This window comes from Micropterus salmoides, unplaced genomic scaffold (genome assembly GCF_014851395.1).
Source record: "Micropterus salmoides isolate LMB-PRFRI ecotype aquatic unplaced genomic scaffold, ASM1485139v1 Ms_hic_scaffold_9, whole genome shotgun sequence".
Taxonomy (NCBI): domain Eukaryota; kingdom Metazoa; phylum Chordata; class Actinopteri; order Centrarchiformes; family Centrarchidae; genus Micropterus; species Micropterus salmoides.
Genome location: NW_024044681.1, coordinates 5,520,912 through 5,546,222, shown reverse-complemented (window position 1 = coordinate 5,546,222; position 25,311 = coordinate 5,520,912). Strand labels below are relative to the sequence as shown.

At 45.8% G+C, this 25,311-nt stretch overlaps 1 protein-coding gene and 1 pseudogene across 2 annotated transcripts in view; one reads left to right on the top strand and one right to left on the bottom strand.

Moving 5' to 3' along the window:
- The window catches only part of LOC119895825 (platelet-derived growth factor receptor beta-like), a 26,683-nt gene extending 18,544 nt beyond the window's left edge, over positions 1-8,139 (bottom strand). Inside the window, exons 1-11 of one of the 2 annotated variants that reach the window (XM_038709180.1) lie at positions 8,001-8,049; positions 6,731-6,818; positions 3,957-4,025; positions 3,794-3,888; positions 2,829-3,024; positions 2,478-2,738; positions 2,228-2,358; positions 2,036-2,117; positions 1,747-1,821; positions 265-448; positions 65-180 (exon numbers count right to left, since the gene is read on the bottom strand). In XM_038709180.1, coding sequence (XP_038565108.1) covers positions 65-180; positions 265-448; positions 1,747-1,821; positions 2,036-2,117; positions 2,228-2,358; positions 2,478-2,738; positions 2,829-3,024; positions 3,794-3,888; positions 3,957-4,011 — 1,195 coding nt within the window. In that variant the 5' untranslated portion in view covers positions 4,012-4,025; positions 6,731-6,818; positions 8,001-8,049. Of the gene's footprint in view, positions 1-64; positions 181-264; positions 449-1,746; positions 1,822-2,035; positions 2,118-2,227; positions 2,359-2,477; positions 2,739-2,828; positions 3,025-3,793; positions 3,889-3,956; positions 4,026-6,730; positions 6,819-8,000 lie in introns of both variants that reach the window. The other variant, XM_038709181.1, reaches the window with a different exon arrangement.
- Positions 6,989-25,311, top strand: LOC119895459 (annotated as a pseudogene).

The window sequence follows — 25,311 nt, the reverse complement described above, 5'->3', positions numbered from 1 at the left end:
TTACACAGGTAAACACAAACACACCCTGTCTTTCAATCACCCCGTCTCTCTCTGTCTGTCTCACCTGTGACCTCCAGGTTGAAGACAATCTCCTCTTCATCATCGTCATTGGAAACGGTTGCTGTGTATCTTCCTGTCTGATTCATCTGGACTCGTACCAGTGTCAGCGTGCTCATATACCTGCAGATCAATCAGTCCATTAGTCAGACTCTGTTTCTCATCGACCTCTAAAGATTCTCGTTTCTAACTTGACCTCTGACATACCTGCTTCCTGTCAGGTGTGTGGTGTTGACGAAGGTGGTTTCCGTGGCGGCCGTCTGGTTGTCTTTGGTCCAGAGGACAGTGGGGGCAGGGTGGGCGTCAATCTCCACTCTGAAGTCCACCGTGTGATGGAGGAGAGATGACACGTTGGGCTCACCTAAAGGCCACAGGTAGACGTAACCTTGATCTGCAGAGAGAGAGACAGTTAACCTGTCTGTGTGTTCTTCTGTCTGTGTGTTCACCTGTCTGTCTGTTCACTTGTCTGTGTGTTCACCTGTCTGTTCACCTGTCTGTCTGTTCCCTTGTTTGTGTGTTCATCTGTCTGTTCACCTGTCTGTCTGTTCCCTTGTCTGTGTGTTCACCTGTCTGTGTTCACCTGTCTGTGTTCACCTGTCTGTGTGTTCACCTGTCTGTGTTCAGCTGTCTGTCTGTTCACTTGTCTGTGTGTTCACCTGTCTGTGTTCACCTGTCTGTTCACCTATCTGTCTGTTCACTTGCTGTGTGTTCACCTGTCTGTGTTCACCTGTCTGTTCACCTATCTGTCTGTTCACTTGCTGTGTGTTCACCTGTCTGTGTTCACCTGTCTGTTCCCTTGTCTGTGTGTTCACCTGTCTGTGTGTTCATCTGTCTGTTCACCTGTCTGTCTGTTCCCTTGTCTGTGTGTTCACCTGTCTGTGTGTTCATCTGTCTGTTCACCTGTCTGTTCACCTATCTGTCTGTTCACCTGTCTATTCCCTTGTCTGTCTGTTCACTTGCTGTGTGTTCACCTGTCTGTGTTCACCTGTCTGTTCCCTTGTCTGTGTGTTCACCTGTCTGTGTGTTCATCTGTCTGTTCACCTGTCTGTCTGTTCCCTTGTCTGTGTGTTCATCTGTCTGTGTTCATCTGTCTGTGTGTTCACCTGTCTGTGTTCAGCTGTCTGTATGTTAACCTGTCTGTGTTCACCTGTCTGTTCCCTTGTCTGTGTGTTCAGCTGTCTGTGTTCACCTGTTTGTGTTCACCTGTCTGTGTGTTCACCTGTCTGTGTTCAGCTGTCAGTTCACCTGTCTGTCTGTTCACTTGTCTGTGTTCAGCTGTCAGTTCACCTGTCTGTCTGTTCACTTGTCTGTGTGTTCACCTGTCTGTGTTCACCTGTCTGTGTTCACCTGTCTGTTTTCAGCTGTCTGTATGTTCTCCTGTCTGTGTGTTCAGCTGTGTTCGTTCACCTGTCTGTGTTCACTTGTCTGTGTGTTCACCTGTCTGTGTGTTCACCTGTCTGTGTGTTCACCTGTCTGTCTGTTCACTTGTCTGTGTGTTCACCTGTCTGTGTGTTCACTTGTCTGTTCACCTGTCTGTGTGTTCACTTGTCTGTGTGTTCACCTGTCTGTGTACTCACCCGTCTGTGTGTTCACTTGTCTGTATTCACCTGTCTGTGTATTCACTTGTCTGTGTTCACCTGTCTGTGTTCACCTGTCTGTGTGTTCACCTGTCTGTGTGTTTGTACTCACCCAGTACTGTCACTGTGATGTTTTTCACCACAGTTTGTTCCTGCACCTTCTCCTTCACTGTGCACACATACACACCTACAGGAAACACACACACATCGTTATAATTACCTAAAAACAACTAAATCCCCAACAAGAACAGCTAATTCATCGTTACCATAGCAAATAATAAATGTCACTGATTACTTTTTTTTACCAGGTGAGTCACCATTAAGAACAATAATCTTAAAAAACTATTTGGGATTTAGTTTCCTCAGGGCTGTCTGTCAGGCAGCAGCAGACAGTGACCTACCAGAATCTTCCACCGTTGCCGCTGAGATGTTGACGAAGGAGCGGATGCGGTGGGGCAGGAAGTCTGTCACAGGTTCGATTTCCTGAAACAACACAAGAAAAAAAACTTTGAACATTTTAATTCAAATAAATCAGCAAAGTTTGATGACGTCACTGTTCAGACAGACAGGCAGGTGGAGAGAGATACAGCTACCTGTCTGCGGGGGAAGTCCCAGGAGAAGTAGACCACATCAGTGTCTTTGACAGTGCAGTTTACAGTGAGAACCTCCCCCTGCTTCAACACACTGCTGGACACCTCCAGGTCCACCTCCATCACCTTAGGGACTGAGAAACAGGTGAGAGGGAGACAGGTGAGAGAGACATTCAAGTCAGAGGAAGACAGACAGGTATGTGCTGTACTCTGTATGATTGTGTGTGTGACAAACTTGGTTTGATCTCCTCACCTACGATGCTGAAGACATAGTACACCTGAGACTCTCTCTCCTCGTCTCCGCGGGAGGCCAAGCACACATACGAAGTGTCGTTCAGACGCCCGGTGAAGCCTCGGCCTGGTTCGTACGTCATCCTAGTAACCGGCGTCCTGCCGGGACGTTCGTATAGCGAGACGTTGAGCCGTGGGTCGGACACCACACAGGGGATAGTATCTTCTTCAGCATCCTTCATCACCACACCTCGACCCAACGGGATGAACCATTCCTCAGGACCTGAGGGGCGACAGGTAGGATGGAAACTTCAGGACAGTGGTCTCACAGGTAGGACGGACATGACCACTGAATGACGAATATCTCGGTCACCTTGACCAGGTATGAAGATGTCAATCTCTCTGCTCTGAGAGGACGATGATTCTTCACAGGTGTATCTCCCAGAATTCCTCCAGGTGGCATTATAGAGCTGCAGGATGCTGCTGGACCCCTGATTCTCCACAATGACCCCGTCCACCTGAGAGTCCAGAGGTAACTGCCATGTCACCTGACTCCAGCCCGAACACACCTGCAGAGACAGACAGCTACCTGACTCTAGACTGAACACACCTGCAGAGACAGACAGGTACCTGACTCTAGACTGAACACACCTGCAGAGAAAGACAGCTACCTGACTCTAGACTGAACACACCTGCAGACAGACAGGCACCTGACTCCAGCCCGAACACACCTGCAGAGACAGACAGGTACCTGACTCTAGACTGAACACACCTGCAGAGACAGACAGGTACCTGACTCTAGACTGAACACACCTGCAGAGAAAGACAGCCACCTGACTCTAGACTGAGCACACCTGCAGAGACACAGCTACCTGACTCCAGCCCGAACAAACCTGCAGAGACAGACAGCTACCTGACTCTAGACTGAACACACCTGCAGAGACAGACAGGTACCTGACTCAAGACTGAACACACCTGCAGACAGACAGCTACCTGACTCCAGCCCGAACATACCTGCAGAGAAAGACAGGTACCTGACTCTAGACTGAACACACCTGCAGAGAAAGACAGGTACCTGACTCTAGACTGAACACACCTGCAGAGACACACAGCTACCTGACTCTAGACGGAACACACCTGCAGAGACAGACAGGTACCTGACTCTAGACTGAGCACACCTGCAGACAGACAGCTACCTGACTCTAGACGGAACACACCTGCAGAGACAGACAGGCACCTGACTCTAGACTGAGCACACCTGCAGACAGACAGCTACCTGACTCTAGACTGAACACACCTGCAGAGACAGACAGGTAACTGAACAGACTGTTTACTGACCACAGTGAAGTTGGAGTTTGAGTTGATCAGAACTTCAGAGGATGAAGGCTGCAGTTCCAGACTGATGACCCCTTCAGGAGGAACCAGTAACACACCTGCGGACAGGCAGACAGGTATCAGTCCACCTGTAAAGTCTGATGGATGTTTTAATGTTGTTACCCACCCAGCAGGAAGTGCAGCATGTTCAGACTTCCTGTTCGTCCTTTGATGGACGCCATTATGGCTGCAGATCCTGACCAACAACAAGATAGAGAGGAGAAATTTCATTTTAACGGTTGGTCCTTCCTCTGTGATGCTGCTACATGCCAGTTTATGATTATAGAGTGAAAGGCTAAAGCTAAAGCTAGCTAGATCATCATGCTGTAACCATGGAAACAGAGATCAGCTGCACTTTTATAAAAGTGCAGAGTACAGAGCGCTATGTAAATATTAATTCCTTCCTTTATTTCATATCATGCACAAACCCGGCACATTGCACATATATGTTGTTAATTGTTAATCCTTGTTATTCTATGTTTTTATATATTGTCAATTTATATATTTACGTACACAATACTCTCTTCCGTTGCAATATGTCTGCACAACACAAACCCAGAATAATGCACATGTGTCTGCCATATTGTTCTTTCTCTGCAAATAGTTGTATATTTTTTTTCTATTCTTTTATTATTCTTATATCTCTTGCATCTGTTATTTGTTATTTACTGTATATTCGTCTCCGTGTAGCACCTTATCACCAAAGCAAATTCCTTGTATGTGTAAAACACTGTCAAACACTTGGCAATAAAGCTCCTTCTGATTCTGAACATCTGCTGTAGGCCTGTCTTACATCACCTGTCAGTATCTAAGCTGATGTGTGTTATGGTTAATGGGTTGTTGTGTTACCGAAAGCTGATGTGTGTTAGTGACGTACTGAAGCTCTGAGGACAGAAGAAAGATTCAAAGCTGAAGCTTTAACTCTCAGACATCTGTTAAATCTTTTGAGCGCTGATGATTCAAACAGGCCTGAACACATTCCTCTGTGTGTTTTTACAGGGCAATTTTTTTTTCTTCTTCTCCCAGAGAAAAAGAAGACTGCTGAGTCCAGTCGTCCAATCAAAGCGTATCCCCAAGGATCTCAGCCAATCAGAGGTCTCATTGATCCTGCGTGAGGGAGGAATGTGAGTCGACCACCGAAGAAGAAAATAAACAGCAAAGTATTTCCTGTGGGCAGCAGAGGGGAAACTTTCCAGTTTAAATTCAGTTCATCACCCAGCTTTCAGCCAATCACAGCTCTGCAGCCATCTCAGGTTCTGTGGAAGCTGCACTTCAGTTCCTGGACTCGGATTGGACTGGTCTGAGATGTGTCAGTTTGAGGGGGCGGGAGTGTTAGCCTCCACTAAAAGAGGAGGCACTCTAAAGTTGTGTTATCTACATGTCTGTTTTTAGCTTGCTAATGTTAGCAACATGTGTGCTAGTTGGAGCATGTTTTAATAGTTCAGTTACTGAGGCTAATGCTAAGCTAGCTTCTGGATGTAAGTACAACAGCACACTGAGAGTCTAATCAGTGTTTCTTCACCTTCAATAGGTCATTTAAAAGTCCACAATTGAACATGTGTTTATCTGCAGAGTGATGAGGTCACACAGGATCTGAGCTCTGATTGGCTGCTATGAGCCAAACACAAACATCACAGTCTCTAATTTCTGGATATAAGAGAAGAACTGTACTCAGTGGTCAGTGTTTGTTTACCTGCATGTGTTTACCTGTGTGTGTGTGTGTGTGTGGACCAACCAGATGAAGCTTTTTCCGTCAAATCCTCAAAACAGCTGGTTCTTTGATAAAAAGTCAAAGCTACAAGAAGCTTTTTGGACAAAATACGACTCCCGGGATGCATTTCACCAACAAGCAGCCAGTTTCTGTCCAACTTCCCTACACTGTCCTGTATGTAAAAAATACATGTATGTGTACTTGTTTACAAACTATTTTGAAAAGCCAGTAAAATGAGCTTTTTCTCAATAACATAAAAATAAAAACAATTTCTCCTGTTGGTCTGTCGCTGCATCAGTTCAAACACAGGAAACCCAAACGTACGAACAGAGACCAAACACATCCAGCATCCGTTAGCTTAGCTGCTGCACAAGACTAGGTAAGTAAGTAAGTTAGGTTTATTTGTATTGCACTTTTTATAGATAAAAATTACAAAGTGCTTCACAACATACACTGCAATAAAGTGAGGTAAAAGACATAAACATAGAAACACGTAGGAAAAACATAAATCAGACAGATACAAAACCCTCTAACAAAGTAAAAGCCTGTTTCCACAAGAATCAACACAATTTAAACCACATCGAAAGGGAGGTAAGAATCGCTGGAAACTCAGAGTCACGGACAGTCAGTGGATAGCCAGATTCTATAATGTAACTCCAGATGGTCGCAGTAAAGTTTGTTCTTCAAGTCGACTGAAGCAGAATATCGTACACGATGTGAAAGAGAACGTGTTGTAATGATAATTCTAAATATTCTAATAATCAGTTAACCCCCCTGTCTGCAGGATGTCCCGTGTTTCTATGACTCAGTGATTTATATTTGTTTTCCTCTCCTATGGCAACAAATTCTCACTCCCAACTCGTCACATTTGGACGCCTGGTCAAGACCGCTTGGCATCGCTTTTTAACGCCCTTTAGCAAGGTTTTTTGACGTGTAGGGCCGACGCGGTGGAATTAGCAAGAATAAATATGCCAGGTCTTGTTAGACTAGTTAACCTTGTGAAACAATTTGGGTAGCTTTAGGCACAAAAACCACTTGGTCAAGTTTAGCAGCACATAAGAGGAAGAGTTGCATTGTGGGTAATGTAGGCGCCAGGTTTTGACAAGGAAGAAGAATGTGTGGAGTGAAAAAAAGAGGATCCTTCATGTTTGACAGTTATTAAACCAACAGCTGATCAGCAGGTGTCTCACCTGTCTGTCACGCACCATGCTGAAGGTTGTTTTCTGTCTCCTGGTTGGTTCAGATCAGATGACTGAAATGACCTCTGACCTTTAGAAACTGACAGAAACAGTTAATATGAGATCTAATGTGCTGACGATTTTACAGGCAGCATCATTATGGCGGCAGGACTCAGGAGGCCGGGCGGCGTCTATAATCAGCAGCTATCTGCTGATGTTTGTTTGGTTTTGGTATGTTCTGTTTGGTTCCTGTCTGTCTTCTCATTCTCCGTCCTTGTTTATCTTTAGTTCTGTCAGGTATGCATTAGTTTATCTTGTTAACGCATTTAACAAGATAAAATAATGCATACCTCGTGTGTTTCAGTATGCTTCACTTCCTGTTTTATTTTGTAGTGTTCTGCCTCTTGTGTCTTGTGTAGCTTTGCTTTCTGTTGTTGCTGATCGTCCCTGATTGTGTCCACCAGTGTCTCTTCCTGTTGGTTTGTAGGTCTGCATGTCTTCTCTGTCTTTGTCAGTGTATGTTGTCGAGTGTCTTGCCCTGTTTTAAAAAACTCTGTCGTGTTATTGGATGTTTCTGTCTCGTGGATTTATCTTTGGAGTATCGTTCTCTTTGGATTTCTGTGTGTTCTGTTCCTTGGTTTGCTGTTCCCTGGATGGCATGCTGCAGAGTTTTTGTAAGTTTATCATTTGATTTATTAAACATAAACAGTTTTTCCTTGCCTCTGTCACCTAGTGTTGCTCATGTCGGGATCTATTCTCTCTGTGCATACTAAAACAAAGAGTGCAGAGAGATAACGGTTGTTATGAATTGTAGATCTGCTCTGCCTGAAGCTTCCCTGTTTCTGAGCTCGTGCTCTGAGTGGTGGACAGACCAGAGCAGTCCTTTTACTTTAGTACAGTGAATATCCACATACAGTGAGCTTTAACGTCTCAGCTTTTTAAAACGTGATCAGAAAGACTAAAACAAAATTCTGATTACATTTAAATCTCTGTTTGCTGATCAGTTTATTCATTAAAGGACAGAGCTGTAGAATCAGAAACACATTCATGCATCAGGAAATCAGGAATAGTCAGTACTTTTACTTCCAGTACCTTTTCACTGGTAATAGTTTCACTGAAATAGCCTTCTGAATCCAGTGGAGTATTTGTACATGCTGTGGTAGCTGTGCTGCAGTATTTGATGGGGCGACAGAAAGTCTCATAAACAAGCCGAGTCAGAGGATGCTGGTCGAAACGGAGACCAAGTTAAAGACTGAGAAAGAGACATTTAGTTTGTTCAAACCTTCTGATGCAGCTCTTCTTCTTCTTCTTCTTCTTTCGCCTCGTCCTCCTCCTCTTCTTCTTCTCCTCTTCAGTCTCAGCTCATTCCAGACGGACGACGAGTGGAAACCAACAGCCTGACTCACAGTGGGGGGGGGGCACCGTCTGTTTTCAATCTGCCTCTCTGTCCTTCGCCCTCCCTCTCTCTCTCTGACAGGAAGTGAACCGAGTCCAACACACACTAAAACACACACACACACACACTGAAGGGACTTTTTGGATGCAGAGTGTGTTTCTGTGTGTGTGTTTTGCAGTGAATGTAATTAAATAAAGTAGAGAGAGAGAGAGAAAGAGATTTGTATCTGCAGACAGGTTGATTCATTGATCAGAAGTAAATCATCAGGATCAATAAAGCAGCTTCAGTCTGCAGCTCAGAGTCGTTTCTTGATGATTTCACACACTTCACTAATAAAGTTTGGATGTTTTGGATTTTGGACATATTCCTCTGCTGGTAAAGAAGAACTCAGAAGGCCTGAGTAGTGTTGTTGTCAAGACCTTTTCAAACCGAGACCAAGTCAAGACCAAGACCAGAGTTTATCAAGTCCGAGACCAAGACTTTTAGGGGCTGAGACCCAGTCAAGACCGAGACCAGTTCCCCACATTACATGATACACAATAAAATGTGGAATGAGATCACAGGTGCTTCTCAAATTGATCTGAAAGACCCACAATCCCATTAAAACACCCACTTACAAACACTTAGAGCTCAAATCAACGTAAGCAATAAGTTTTATATCCAAAGTTAGGATGTTCACAAATAAACCAGACAATGCAAATGCAACTTATTGATATTCCCAAAGTTATGGTCTTGACTGGTCTTGAAATAAAATCCCGCGTCCTCAACGTCCGAGACAGAGACAAGACTGAGTACAAATGCGGTCGAGTCTGAGACTCAGCCAAGTGACCATCAAAAAGTGGCCTCAAGACTGGTCTTCAGTACTACAACAGTAGGTCTGAGTTCTTACTTAAGTAAATGTAGCAAAATCGCAGTGTAGAAATACCTTTTATTTAAGTAAAATCAGCATCAAAATATACACAAAATACCAAATGTAAGTAAGTATTCTTTATGCAGAATTACAGATTTATATTATATCACTGGATATAAGGTACAACATAGTTTATTTAAGAATAAAAGAAAGTTCGTAGTTACTTCATAGAACAGATAAAATGTGGTAACATAAAGGTATATACATACTGTATTTATTAATTGAACACGCCCTGTAGGATTGTAAAGTATGAACACTGCAGTTGTTGCGTTGCTTGCCATCCTCTGCAGTAGGCTTCACCAATAGCGTTTTATCTCAATTTTGAGGTTATCGTGACAGCCATAGGTACATATGTCAAGATGATTGTAATCTGCCCAAATTCCTGTGGCAGGTAAAAAGGTCAGAATTTCATAATCCGGGGTACAGATCTGTTCATGGATGTGCATCTGTGTGGCACATTTTGTCCATAAATTTACTTCACCAGTCGCTTGACAGTTGCTCATCTCTGTCTGCCCTAATTATTGTGTATCCTTCAACAAAGAGTGTGGCTTATGGTTTTAGCCATGTCTCCGTTAGGCATATAGGATTACACAATTTAAAATCTGCTTCATATGTCAGTCTTGCTCTGAGCTCCTCAATTTTGTTAAGATTTCGCACATTTGAAAATGTGATGGTAGGAAGAGGTAATGTGGAGCCATGCACCCCTCCTCTCTGTGTTTTCCTCCACCATTTATGTCTCTAAATCTCCACACAGTCCCAGGGAATATGATGATTTAAACTCTCCAGCTTGTGACTGAAGCGTCATTAGCTGATTTCTGGTGTAGCCAAGAGCAGCTTCATGTCCTATATGGTTGAGACCACGAGCAACAATAGTGCGATGCAGATCGTAATCCAAACACTGCGAAGCTCCATCTTCAAGAAAAAGTTGATCTGCTACTCCCAAATGTCAGCCACAGAGGCAGCCCGGCACACAGAACAAGAGAACAAAACACAAACACAAAGCTACCACGTGAAGCACCGGGTCAGAGTCCACATCTTGCCCCGGAAATCATTTCTCTAATTAGTTTAGTGCTCTCAGATTTCAGACAGTAGCTCTGAGGAGATGAACTAATCTGTTCTTCTTTGATTCCAGCTGATGCTTCCAGAAACAGGAGGATCGTGCTGCTCGGTCGACCTGGAGGAGGGAAGAGTTCTTCAGGAAACACCATCCTGGGATCTCAGAAGTTCACATCAGGCTGCAGCTTTAATCCAGTCAGTACAGAGACCGTCTCTGGGTCAGCCACAGTGGAGGGTCGTCAGGTCACAGTGGTGGACACTCCAGGACTCACTGATGAACCTGAACAGCTGTGCCAGGAGGTCATGAAGTCTATAGTAGAGGCCAGTCCAGGACCACATGCCTTCATCATCGTGGTCAGACTGGGCAGAATCACAGCAGCAGACGTTAAACTGTTTGAGCTACTTCCTAAACTGTTTGACAGAGATGCTCTTCAGTACTCCATGGTGCTTTTCACTCATGGAGACCAGCTAGGCGGTCGGTCTTTTGAGGATTTGATCCGGTCCAGCAGATGTGTGTCAGACCTGGTCTCCATGTGTGGTGGTAGATTCTGTGTGTTTAACAACAAAGCCTGTCAGGAGAGACAGCAGGAGAGACGGCAGGAGAGACGGCAGGAGAGACAGCAGGAGAGACAGCAGGAGAGACAGCAGGAGAGACAGCAGGAGAGACAGCAGGTGAGACAGCAGGAGAGACAGGTCTGTCAGGAGAGACAGCAGGAGAGACAGCAGGTGAGACAGCAGGAGAGACAGCAGGTTAGAAAGTTCCTGAACACAGTAGATGAGATGGTCACAGCTAATGGTGGACAGCACTACACCAATGACATGTTCAGGATGGCTGAGACCTTCTTTAAGGAACAGAGGAACCTGGCAGGAGAGACAGCAGGAGAGACAGCAGGAGAGACAGCAGGAAGACAGCAGGAGAGACAGCAGGTGAGACAGCAGGAGAGACAGCAGGAGAGACAGCAGGTGAGACAGCAGGAAGACAGCAGGAGAGACAGCAGGAGAGACAGCAGGTGAGACAGCAGGAAGACAGCAGGAGAGACAGCAGGAGAGACAGCAGGAGAGACAGCAGGAAGACAGCAGGAGAGACAGCAGGTGAGACAGCAGGAGAGACAGCAGGAGAGACAGCAGGTGAGACAGCAGGAAGACAGCAGGAGAGACAGCAGGAGAGACAGCAGGTGAGACAGCAGGAAGACAGCAGGAGAGACAGCAGGAGAGACAGCAGGAGAGACAGCAGGTGAGACAGCAGGAAGACAGCAGGAGAGACAGCAGGTGAGACAGCAGGAGAGACAGCAGGAGAGACAGCAGGTGAGACAGCAGGAAGACAGCAGGAGAGACAGCAGGAGAGACAGCAGGTGAGACAGCAGGAAGACAGCAGGAGAGACAGCAGGAGAGACAGCAGGAGAGACAGCAGGAAGACAGCAGGAGAGACAGCAGGTGAGACAGCAGGAGAGACAGCAGGAGAGACAGCAGGTGAGACAGCAGGAGAGACAGCAGGAGAGACAGCAGGAAGACAGCAGGAGAGACAGCAGGTGAGACAGCAGGAAGACAGCAGGAGAGACAGGTCTGTCAGGAGAGACAGCAGGAGAGACAGCAGGAGAGACAGCAGGAGAGACAGCAGGTGAGACAGCAGGAAGACAGCAGGAGAGACAGCAGGAGAGACAGCAGGAGAGACAGCAGGAGAGACAGCAGGAGAGACAGGTCTGTCAGGAGAGACAGCAGGTGAGACAGCAGGAGAGACAGCAGGTGAGACAGCAGGAGAGACAGGTCTGTCAGGAGAGACAGCAGGAGAGACAGCAGGAGAGACAGCAGGAGAGACAGCAGGAGAGACAGCAGGTGAGACAGCAGGAGAGACAGCAGGTGAGACAGCAGGAGAGACAGGTCTGTCAGGAGAGACAGCAGGAGAGACAGCAGGAGAGACAGCAGGAGAGACAGCAGGAGAGACAGGTCTGTCAGGAGAGACAGCAGGTGAGACAGCAGGAGAGACAGCAGGTGAGACAGCAGGAGAGACAGGTCTGTCAGGAGAGACAGCAGGAGAGACAGCAGGAGAGACAGCAGGAGAGACAGGTCTGTCAGGAGAGACAGCAGGTGAGACAGCAGGAGAGACAGCAGGTGAGACAGCAGGAGAGACAGCAGGAGAGACAGCAGGAGAGACAGCAGGTGAGACAGCAGGAGAGACAGCAGGTGAGACAGCAGGAGAGACAGCAGGAGAGACAGCAGGTGAGACAGCAGGAGAGACAGCAGGAGAGACAGCAGGTGAGACAGCAGGAAGACAGCAGGAGAGACAGCAGGAGAGACAGCAGGTGAGACAGCAGGAGAGACAGCAGGAGAGACAGCAGGAAGACAGCAGGAGAGACAGCAGGTGAGACAGCAGGAGAGACAGCAGGTGAGACAGCAGGTGAGACAGCAGGAGAGACAGCAGGAGAGACAGCAGGAAGACAGCAGGAGAGACAGCAGGAGAGACAGCAGGAGAGACAGCAGGAGAGACAGCAGGTTAGAAAGTTCCTGAACACAGTAGATGAGATGGTCACAGCTAATGGTGGACAGCACTACACCAATGACATGTTCAGGATGGCTGAGACCTTCTTTAAGGAACAGAGGAACCTGGCAGGAGAGACAGCAGGAGAGACAGCAGGACAGACAGCAGGAGAGACAGCAGGTGAGACAGCAGGAGAGACAGCAGGTGAGACAGCAGGAGAGACAGCAGGAGAGACAGGTCTGTCAGGAGAGACAGCAGGAGAGACAGCAGGAGAGACAGGTCTGTCAGGAGAGACAGCAGGAGAGACGGCAGGAGAGACAGCAGGAGAGACAGCAGGAGAGACGGCAGGAGAGACAGCAGGAGAGACAGCAGGAGAGACGGCAGGAGAGACGGCAGATGAGACAGCAGGAAGACAGCAGGAGAGACAGGTCTGTCAGGAGAGACAGCAGGAGAGACGGCAGGAGAGACAGCAGGAGAGACAGCAGGAGAGACGGCAGGAGAGACAGCAGGAGAGACGGCAGGAGAGACGGCAGGAGAGACGGCAGGAGAGACGGCAGATGAGACAGCAGGAAGACAGCAGGAGAGACAGGTCTGTCAGGAGAGACGGCAGGAGAGACGGCAGGAGAGACAGCAGGAGAGACAGCAGGAGAGACGGCAGGAGAGACGGCAGATGAGACAGCAGGAAGACAGCAGGAGAGACAGGTCTGTCAGGAGAGACAGCAGGAGAGACAGCAGGAGAGACGGCAGGAGAGACAGCAGGAGAGACAGCAGGAGAGACAGCAGGTGAGACAGCAGGAGAGACAGCAGGAAGACAGCAGGAGAGACAGCAGGAAGACAGCAGGAGAGACAGCAGGTGAGACAGCAGGAGAGACAGCAGGAGAGACAGCAGGTGAGACAGCAGGAAGACAGCAGGAGAGACAGCAGGAGAGACAGCAGGAAGACAGCAGGAGAGACAGCAGGAGAGACAGCAGGAGAGACAGCAGGAAGACAGCAGGAGAGACAGCAGGAGAGACAACAGGTGAGACAGCAGGAAGACAGCAGGAGAGACAGCAGGTGAGACAGCAGGTGAGACAGCAGGAAGACAGCAGGAGAGACAGCAGGAAGACAGCAGGAGAGACAGCAGGAGAGACAGCAGGAGAGACTGCAGGTGAGACAGCAGGAGAGACAGCAGGTGAGACAGCAGGAAGACAGCAGGAGAGACAGCAGGAGAGACAGCAGGTGAGACAGCAGGAGAGACAGCAGGAGAGACTGCAGGTGAGACAGCAGGAGAGACAGCAGGTGAGACAGCAGGAAGACAGCAGGAGAGACAGCAGGAGAGACAGCAGGTGAGACAGCAGGAAGACAGCAGGAGAGACAGTAGGAGAGACTGCAGGTGAGACAGCAGGAGAGACAGCAGGAGAGACAGCAGGAAGACAGCAGGAGAGACAGCAGGAGAGACAGCAGGTGAGACAGCAGGAAGACAGCAGGAGAGACAGCAGGAGAGACAGCAGGTGAGACAGCAGGAAGACAGCAGGAGAGACAGCAGGAAGACAGCAGGAGAGACAGCAGGAGAGACAGCAGGAGAAACAGCAGGAGAGACAGCAGGTGAGACTGCAGGAGAGACAGCAGGAGAGACAGCAGGAGAGACTGCAGGAGAGACAGCAGGAGAGACTGCAGGAGAGACTGCAGGAGAGACAGCAGGTGAGACTGCAGGAGAGACAGCAGGAGAGACAGCAGGTGAGACTGCAGGAGAGACAGCAGGAGAGACAGCAGGAGAGACTGCAGGAGAGACAGCAGGTGAGACTGCAGGAGAGACAGCAGGAGAGACTGCAGGAGAGACAGCAGGTGAGACAGCAGGTGAGACTGCAGGAGAGACAGCAGGTGAGACAGCAGATGAGACAGCAGGTGAGACAGCAGGAGAGACAGCAGGAGAGACAGCAGGTGAGACAGCAGATGAGACAGCAGGTGAGACAGCAGGAGAGACAGCAGGAGAGACAGCAGGAGAGACAGCAGGAGAGACAGCAGGAGAGACTGCAGGAGAGACTGCAGGAGAGACAGCAGGTGAGACTGCAGGAGAGACAGCAGGAGAGACAGCAGGAGAGACTGCAGGAGAGACAGCAGGTGAGACTGCAGGAGAGACAGCAGGAGAGACTGCAGGAGAGACAGCAGGTGAGACAGCAGGTGAGACTGCAGGAGAGACTGCAGGAGAGACAGCAGGTGAGACTGCAGGAGAGACAGCAGGAGAGACAGCAGGTGAGACAGCAGATGAGACAGCAGGTGAGACAGCAGGAGAGACAGCAGGAGAGACAGCAGGTGAGACAGCAGATGAGACAGCAGGTGAGACAGCAGGAGAGACAGCAGGAGAGACAGCAGGTGAGACAGCAGGAGAGACAGCGGGAGAGACATCACGTCCATCTGCTCAGTCAGCCAGCAGAGAAAGCAAAAATAGCTCTTGCCTTATTTGCTAATTGGAGTTGTGCCTCAAAGTACTATTATCTATGATATAAAAGAAATGAAGATCTCCGAGGTTTAGAAGAAACCGTCTCCTCAGTCAGACCAGATCCTTCAGATCCTCCTCCTGGAGCCCAGCAGGCCTCGGGGGGGTTTAAACTGTTGGTGTGTAAAGTTCAAACTCTGGAACAGGAAGGACTCAGTCAGTTCCTGTCACTGCCAGAACCAGAACCTTGAGGGGTCAGGTTAGTTTCTGTCACTTTTCATGTGAACAACTGAGGTCAACAGGAAACATGTGAAAGTTTTCTCTGTTTGAACCATAAAATCAGTTTTTTTCCATTAAACAGTTTATATTGTTGTTGTGAGCTTTTCAGACGACAGTCTGTAGTTAGGAGTTTTGACCTTTGACCTTGTGTTTGTAAAATCTGCTTCACTTTCAGTCCTACAGTACTGAGTCATCGTCGCTCTGTGTTCAAACTGTTAAATGTTAATAAAAGCCCACTCCAAAATGTGCAGTTCCACCACACAGCACAATGCTCCTCATGTCTCAGGTTTTGAGGGAGCGTGCAGTTGGCGTGCTGACTGCAGGAATGTCCACCAGATACATATGTTTTGTTCTGTTATTATTTCATTTCAAAACCAAATCAGAAAAAAACAAGTCGTTTTTTTCTGGAGCATTTAAGGAGCTTTAAATGAGGTATTTACTGCATCTTATCTTATCAGTTGTTAAACCGTAGCAAAACGAGGAAACAAGGCTCCCTTCTAGACACGAACGCAGTGCGTGTGCGCACGCTTCGTATGTGTGGAGCCCAAGGGCCCATCATAGCCTGCACTGGGGCCCATTGTTACTACCTTATGCTACTGGTTCCATTTACCATAGCAAGTCTTCCAGGTCCTGAAGCAGCAAAACAGCCCCAGACCATCACACTCCCTCCACCATATTTTACTGTTGGTATGACGTTTCCTTTTTACTGGGCTGAGGGCGAATGATGAAGATGATAACTAAGCTGCAAACAAGACAAAAATATCAAAAATGAAAGTAAGTAAGTAAGTAAGTACATTTATTTGTCCCCGTAAGGAAATTTGTTTGCATGGCAATCAAGTAGGCATTACAAACATACATCATACATCATACATATACACCAAAAGAGAACCTTTAAATAAACAAAGTCACATACTAATACACTTAACACATATTTCCCCATACCCTGCACTTTTACTACCTATTTGATTAGGCAATTGATTGATTAATATATTTAAAAGCTTAATTGCTTGAGGCACAAATGAAAACTTTGATCTATTTTTGGTAAATAGAGGGAGGCAATATCGTCGCCCAGAAGGCAGTAGTTCGAATGAAGAGGCAAGGGGGTGCCTCTTATCTCCCACAATGGTTTTTGCCTTGTTCCTTACCCTTTCCTCTATAAATGCATTCCACACTTGGTAACTTGATCCCTAATAGTTTACTGGCCATTGTTACTGTTCCTTACAGACTTCTTCTGTGCCTCAGTAGCATTACCAAACCAGCAGATGATGCAGAAGGCCAACACACTTTCAATAAAAGAAGAAGAGAAAAAAAAAAGAAGAAGAAAACATCTGAAGCATTTTGTTGTGAACATTAAAGGATAACAACTTCTTTAAAAAGTACATTCTTTGTTGTGTCAGACCACAGATCCCATTTAAGCTTATGGTCAATCACAGTGCCAAGATATTTATAATTTGTGACTGATTGTATAGCCTCCCCGTTGATAAAAGTTGAATTTGATGATTGGATCATTCTAAAATCAATAGACATTTCTTTTGTTTTGGTGGTGTTTAGAAGGAGGCTTGACTTTTCACACCACTCTAAGAAATAGCCAAGAACTGGCCCGTGCTCCTCCTCATCATCATATAGTAGACTTAACAAGGCAGTATCATCTGCATACTTAATAAGGTGCCTGTTTGGTAAAGTGCTGGTACAAGAATTAGTATATAAAATAAACAACAAAGGAGATAAAACGCATCCCTGAGGAGAGCCTGTGCAAGTAGACATTTTATCAGAGAGAGAAGTTCCTGCCCTGACTTGCTGGATTCTTCAGCTAAGAAAATCAACAATCCATAAGATCAAGCCAGGTTCAAGTGAAAATTCTGAGGCCAATCTATCTGCCAAAATACTGGGCTGAATAGTATTAAAAGCCGAGGAAAAGTCCACAAATAAAATCTTAGCATGGGTCTTTGGTTTCTCAAGGTGAGTGTGCAATAAGTGCAATAGTGTCCCAATGGCATCTTCAACTCCCCTGGAGGCCTGATAGGCAAATTGCAAGGGGTCCATGAGGTGCTGAGAAATTAACAACAATAAATCCATCTATATCAGTAATCTGGATTCAAAACATTTAATAAAGACACAGTACAGGCCTTCATTTAAATCCTGCCACCTGCTGGTAGAAAGGGGGAACAGCTTGGTTCATTACAGCGGAAACCACATTAAATATTTATTTAATATTAAAAATATAGCGCTGACAGTAACAACTCTGCACACACAATAATTTCTTAGGTTAACCTATATTACCTCAAATGCAAGACATTGATTGCATGAGATAAAGTTTGTATGAGTTTGTAAATGGCAGCCTGTGACCTTTTGTAGTGTGTACATAGTATTTCTCATCAAACTGTGATAACTGATTAAAATCCAGTAAATATACAGTACGTCTGCCATATGCTGCCACCCCTCAAAAATTCCTGCCCCCCTCTCACCACTCCATAAATATTTTTCTAGGTCCACCCCTGATACCAACGCTACCGCTGAATTTGTTGAGTTCATTCGGTCAGAAACTAGTTTCACCGCCATCAGCTGTAACTTCTATCTGTGACCCTGACTGAGGCAGGTCTCCTAACAGCTGAGCCTCCACCTCTGCAGGTCCTTTTCAGACTCTTTGCTGTCTCACCGATCAGATGCAGTTAGCACCTCAGACTTTTGCTGAATCTCAAGGACTAAGTTTAATAAAATATTGATGACTTTCATGTACTTAGAATCATTTATCAGCAGCTTGAAGTTGGCCGCAACGCACCTCAACATTTTACTCTTTGGCGTACCGGGACATTTTCTTGCCTCCTCTCCTCTGCCCTCTTCTGATCAGGTTCTCTGGGCGCAACGTGACGCTCACCTGCTGATCTCTGTCTCTGAGAGAGACGAGGGAAACGAGAAGCTCGGGTGCTGAATGTAGCTCATTAATGTCACTTTTCACGAACCACAGCCTGGGGCGGGACATTTAAAAAGATTGACCGCCACACGTGTCATTTAGTCCCCATCCACACTACTGCGCTTTCAAATTAAAACTGAGACCTTTTGCTCCTCCCTTCCAGACTAAAACGGCGAAAACGGGAAGTTTGGAAACGCTGCCGACCCCGCTTTGTATTTCAAAACTCCGGAGAGTGTTTTAGTGCGAAAACAGAAGACTTTAGAAACGATGACGCAGACGCTCGGCTCTCTGATTGGCTCTCATAAGTCCTGCAAAGCAGAAACACGATGCTGCAGACAGAGTGTTTCATTTGGTATTTTTATTAAAATAATCTGTACCGTACAAATAACACTTACAGACTACACTTGTACTGTGCATGTCGCTGGTTATTTTAATTTAAGCTTAAAAACAACAAGCTGCTGATTACTGCATCATATTCCATTATATTTTATTTTGTCACCTGCCACCTTAATTATGTTTCCGTTCATATAAATAAAACATTTCCACCATAAATTGGAGCAGAAAGTGTCTCCAGAATGAAGGAAATTAAGTGTTTAATGCTCAAAGTCTTCTGGGGGAGGAGCCACAGACCCCCCCACACAGAGCATTATAGCGTTTTAAACAGCACTTGGAGGTGCACGCAGAACTGGAGAGGATCCGGATCCAGCAGAGAGCTGTCCCAGAGAGGACCGAGGCCCCAGCACCTCACCAGCTCCGGGATGATATAGAACAGGCAAACTGTGGAGCTTTATTTTGTAGGTCCGTCCTCACTTCCGTCCTCAGTAACTTTGTGAAACCAGGAAAAGAACCGAAGAAGTGTGGTCGGCTGTCTTCACGTGAGTTTGTCTTTGTATATTTGGACCTTCAGTCCCCCTCACCTGTCCAGGTAACTGAAGCGTTTCTGAGTTTAGACCTGGGGGCTGATGAGGACTGATGAGGACTCCAGAGGTCCGGATCGGTTTAGTCTCTGTTAACCCTGAGAGGAGACGGGTCCGCGTGTCGTCCTCTAGAGATTGTACATTCAATGCCTTTGAAAGCATGTATGTGCTCTATATGTTGAATAAATGTTGTATGGAAAGACTTGTATGGATTCTCTTCACTTGCATGACACAATGGGAGTTTTGTATGTTACACACTGGAATGTGTACGGAGAAGAAAGATTCACACAGGATATAGCACACTGGTAAATCCTTCTTTTGGCCAGATGGTGACACGAGGACATTTCTGATGTGAGTTTGTCTAGTGTAGTAAATTTACCCAAAAGCTGTCTGGGGATCTTAAAGAGTGCTTAAATGGGGTGAACAAAAAGCTGACGGATTTACATCAAAGGGCTGATCAGAACGGTGAACTGTTTCGTAACATCTCAGTCTGTGGAAGCGCAGAGGAGGACTGACACCATCGGGGCGCAGTCTGGTGAGCTGCTGAGAGTAACCACAGGTCTGACAATGAAATTAGAAGAAATGTCAAAATCACTACATGAACTGGATGCACGTATGACGCTGAGGATGAAGGACACTGATCCGGATAAATGTTACCGAATCAACCTAAATTGGTTGATTTGTGTTCTGTTCCCTGCACATGACTGACTAATTACATCACCTGCTCTCGGTTTTCTCTCTTCTCCCTCTCTTCTGGACACCACTAGCAACCGTTCCATTTCTGTTAGTATAACTGACCCATCTTCATTGGATTCAGCACACCTGAACTCATCACCAGTCAGTGAACAGGCCACCTCACGGACACAGCCCATAATGCTTAACACTGCCACCTACTGGTGCATAAAGCAATCGCCTGCTAGTGCTATTTCACAGGCATCTCATATTCCAGTAATCACAACGCACAGGTATGGCAACCGAAATGTTCAAAGGACACACAGGAAAAAGAATAATAATAATAATCTCATACAGATTCAAGCAAAGGAACCAACTGTAGTTACCAGTACTAATGTACTTAAAATGGCACTTTTTAATGTGAGATCTCTCTCTAATAAGACTTTATTTTATCTGAACATTTATATTTTATGGTTTTTAACAGAAACGTGGCTTCAAATGAATGATCATAGCCAAACTGTTGAACTGTGTCCCCCAAATTATGGCTGTTTTAATCAGCCCAGAGTCAGCGGTCGTTGTGGAGGCCTAGTTGGTGTTTTTAAGAAAAATTAAGTGTTACAAAGTACCCTGTGAGAAATTCTTATCTTTTGAAGCTCTTACTTTTAAACTCAGAAGCCTAAACCCAATTATATTTGCTATTGTTTATTGTCCTTCAAAACAACCGGGCAGCTTTTTATGAATTTTTATCTACTCTTGTTTTAAACTATGACAAAGTTCTTATTTGTGGTGATTTTAATATCCACGTGGACGACACCACCAATAGTTGTGCTTCTGACTTTTTAAATATCACAAATTCTTTTAATTTTAAATAAAATGTATGTGATGAAACATAATCGGGTCATACGTTAGACCTTGTTTTTACTCTAGGTGTGAGAATTTCTACTGTGGATTTACTGGATATGGCTGTATCTGACCACAGATGTATCGTTTTTAACTGTGAGTCACCCGCTAATCCTAAAGTCATATCTCATGCCACATGTTCTCGCATCCTAAATGGCCATAGTGTGGCACAATTTTGCTCACTTAACCCTAACTTGTGTGAGTATTCTAATACCAATAATCTGGTGGATAACTTCAATGCGATCTGCTTGTCCTTATTAAATACTATAGCACCCCTTAAAGTTTAGTCGAAGGCTAGAGAAAAAAACAGCCATGGCTCAATGACAGTACCGGCAGCTTAAAAAGGGAACATAGGAAAGCAGAACGTAGGTGGAAGAAATCTGGAATTTAAGTACACTAAGCTAGCATGAAGGAGCTGCTGTCACAGTACAATAGAAATATCTTTCAGAACTCATCTCTTCGCATCACCATAACCCAAGGTTTTTATTTAGGACTGTTGATCTGCTGTTAAATCCGGCCCCACCTCGTGCCCCTACTGAAAGTAACGCTGACTGTGAGGTGTTTTTATCGTATTTTATTGAAAAGGTGGAGTTAATCCGGGCCTCTATCACACTGCGTGTGTTAAAAAAACCTGGACTGGACATCTCCTTCCCCTTTATTGCTAAAATTTTAGAAAAAATTGTGTCCAAGCAGCTTCTACATACATTAGAAACAAATAACATCTTTGAAAAGTTTCAATCGGGCTTCAGGAAATACCATAGCACTGAAACGACATTGCTCAAAGTTACCAATGATCTTTTGATGGCTGGAGATCTTGACACAGTTACAGGCACATTATTTAAAGACATAGTATGTCTTTCCACTTTTATGCAGATGATACACAGTTGTACCTGCCCATTAAACACACTGACTCTGAAATGTTAACTTCATTGAAGGACTGCCTTAGTGAGTTAAAAAAAACTGGATGTCCGATAATTTCCTTCAATTAAACTCCGATAAAACAGAGATCCTCATCATTGGCCCCAAGCATTTGACAAAACATATTGTGCCGTTCACAGATTGCCTTGGTTTATCAGATCAAATCAAGCCAGTGGCAAGGAATCTTGGTGTCTGGTTTGACAGTGATTTGTGTTTTGAGCAGCACAACACAAAGCTGGTGCAATCATGTTTTTATCATTTATTAAACATTTCTAAAAAAGATACTGAGACCATTTTACACGCTTTTATTTCTTCACGTTTGAACTATTGTAACAGTCTCTTTTCCTGCCTGAATCGAAAATCTATTGTTCGGCTACAGTATGTCCAGAATTCAGCTGCCAGGCTTTTAACTAGAACCAAGAAACGTGATCATATCACTCCTGTTTTGGCCTTGTTACACTGGCTCCCAGTATGATTTAGAATTGATTTTAAGATTTTACTGATTACATTTAAGGCTTTACATGGTCTCGCCCCTTGCTATATTGCTGACCTACAAGTACCTTATATAGCTTGACCAGACGTTGCGTTATATACCTGACTCCGCCTACAGAGCCACGAGGGCTCACGTCTGTATCTGCTGGTTAGCTCTGGCCAGCATGTAGACTCTCTTTGATATGAAGGGGCGTGTGTGTGGAGGTGCTGGGCCCCGCCCTCGCTGAAACACCAACACAGAGACGACAGAAGCAGCGCCTGTAAACAACAAAGCAAGGCAGCAGAGTTTTTGTGTTTGTTCGGCAAGTGGAAAACAACTCTTATAATGCTGGGAATGACCCATTATCATTATAGGCCTATATTACAGGCTCGGACTGTGAGGTAACAATCAAATGTCTATAAGTATAATATGTTTTTTCTGTTTAATCTAAAGTTTCGTCAGCTGCCACCTGAGTCTTCTCCTCATCAGGTTTAATAAATCTATTTATATATCTACTTTTCATTCCTGCTCACTCACTGTCTGTCTGTCGTCTCCAGCAGGTCTGTTGTCAGTCATGGATCCAGATCTCACCATCGTCCTCCTGGGAAACTCTGGAGTTGGTAAAAGTGCTTCAGGAAACACCATCCTGGGACGACCAGTGTTTGATTCCAGACAATCCTTCAGACCAGTGACAAAACAAATCTCTGAAGCAACCGCAGATGTTTTTGGGAAACTGATCTCGGTGGTCGACACTCCAGGAATCTTTGATGCAGAGGAGGACATTAAGACCTGGTGTCAGGACCTCCTGCAGTCCTCCAGACCTTGTCTGTTCCTGGTGGTGTTCAGGGTTGGACCGTTCACCAAAGAGCAAGTGAAGGTTCTGGCAGCAGCTAACAGAGTCCTCGGGCTTCAGGGCCTCAGGAACTGTTCCCTGCTCTTCACAGGCGGCGATGCTTTACAGGACAAGTCCTTGGAGGATTTTGTCTTTGGAGATGAACGTCCACCACTCGTCACAGCATTTTCAGGGAGATGTCATCTGTTCAACAACGAGAATGGAGGACAGGAACAAGTCAGAGAGCTGCTGGAGAAGTCCGGCCACCTCAGAACCCAGCAGCCACCTGGTTCCCCAGGTACCATCTTACATCACATATTCTGAGTAGTGGGTGGAAACTAGAGTGCTGTATCATATTCATTCATAATAATACTGCTGTCATTTTGAATATAATACAATTTCAATTCAGTTTTATTTATATAGCACCAATTCATAACAGAAGTTATCTCATTGCACTTTTCATATAGAGCAGGTCTAGACCGTAGACCTGGAAGAAGTTGTGTTAGTAACATGCAATAATGGGATAAGGTTGCATACAGAGGGAGAGAAAGTAGAGGAGAGAGGAGCTCAGTGCATCATGGGAAATCCCCCGGCAGTCTAGGCCTATAGCAGCATAACTAAGGGATGGTTCAGGCCTCACCTGAGCCAGCCCTAACTACTGTAATTCTCCTATTAGTTTGCACTATTGCTCTTGTGGTAATTTTTATGAGGTTTCTATGCACAGCTCCTCTTCTGTTTACCTTTTTAAATAATTTCGATGGTCGGGGGGCAGACACCGTCACTATAGGATTTTCACTAAGTAACTCCTGAAATGGAGGAGCAGAGAAGTGTGTTAGACTGCGACTCTGCGTAGGGTTTTGGGTGGGTAACTGCTGAAAAAGAAGGGCAGAGAAGTGTGTTAAACTGCGACTCTGCCTCCTGGTCTCAACTCTGGACCGTCATATTTCAACCCACTTTTGTCTCATTGATGTCTCATCTTTTTCATTTATGAATTTCACAACTGGTGGAAAGATTTTAGGAGCGCCTCCACACTCCGTCCCTTCTTTACTCAGATTCTGCCCCATCTAACCCCTAGTTATTAGTCTCTTGTCTTACTCAATAGGAACTCACAAGTAATACTACAAATAACCAAGACACGTCCGTCTGCCGGTACCTATGAACGGGCAGAGTTTGAATCAACGAACACTCACACAGTCAGTCTGTATGTGAGATCATAATAGTTCTTCACCCTGTTTAATATCTTATTCATTATTTATTCATTCCTCTCTGTGTGATAAGCTGGCTTCTGTCCTTCAATGGAGTCCGAATCCCTCGTCCATCCCATCCTATCTCCAACAAAAAGATTTTGGTTGATTTTTTTAAATGAGAAAAAACAGAAACTAAAGTCAGCTGGACCACAGGTCTACGACCCGGGGCCCTTCCTAACATCTAGCACCGAGCAGCGGACAAACATTGAAAGGCAGACTCCCTCTCACAGTGGCCTTAAAAACTCCACTTCCCATTGGAACAGAGAGGCATGAGAAGTAACAATTACACAGATGTTCACACAGATAAACAAAACCCTGGCATGTCCTAGTGGACAGTATAAAGCCAGGGAAAGTGGTAGATTTATAATTATCAGCATAACTATAAGATCAGTTTTCTGCCAACACACAGGACAGTTCTGATAAAAAAATGTATGTCTCTGTGTTTTCTTTCTTCCAGCTGATGCTTCCAGAAACAGGAGGATCGTGCTGCTCGGTCGACCTGGAGGAGGGAAGAGTTCTTCAGGAAACACCATCCTGGGATCTCAGAAGTTCACATCAGGCTGCGGCTTTAATCCAGTCAGTACAGAGACCGTCTCTGGGTCAGCCACAGTGGGGGGTCGTCAGGTCACAGTGGTGGACACTCCAGGACTCACTGATAAACTTCTGTCCCCTGAACAGCTGTACCTGGAGGGTCATGAAGTCTGTAGTAGAGGCCAGTCCAGGACCACATGCCCTCATCATCTTTGTGAAGTTAGACAGAATCTCTAAAGCCCAAATAAAACTGTTTGAGTTACTTCCCAAACTGCTCTTCAGTACTCCATGGTGCTTTTCACTCATGGAGACCAGCTAGGCGGTCGGTCCATTGAGGATTTGATCCGGTCCAGCAGATGTGTGTCAGACCTGGTCTCCATGTGTGGTGGTAGATACTGTGTGTTTAACAACAAAGCCAGCAGAAGCAGAGAGCAGGTTAGAAAGTTCCTGAACACAGTAGATGAGATGGTCACAGCTAATGGTGGACAGCACTACACCAATGACATGTTCAGGATGGCTGAGACCTTCTTTAAGGAACAGAGGAACCTGGCAGGAGAGACAGCAGGAGAGACAGCAGGAGAGACAGCAGGAAGACAGCAGGAGAGACAGCAGGTGAGACAGCAGGAAGACAGCAGGAGAGACAGGTCTGTCAGGAGAGAC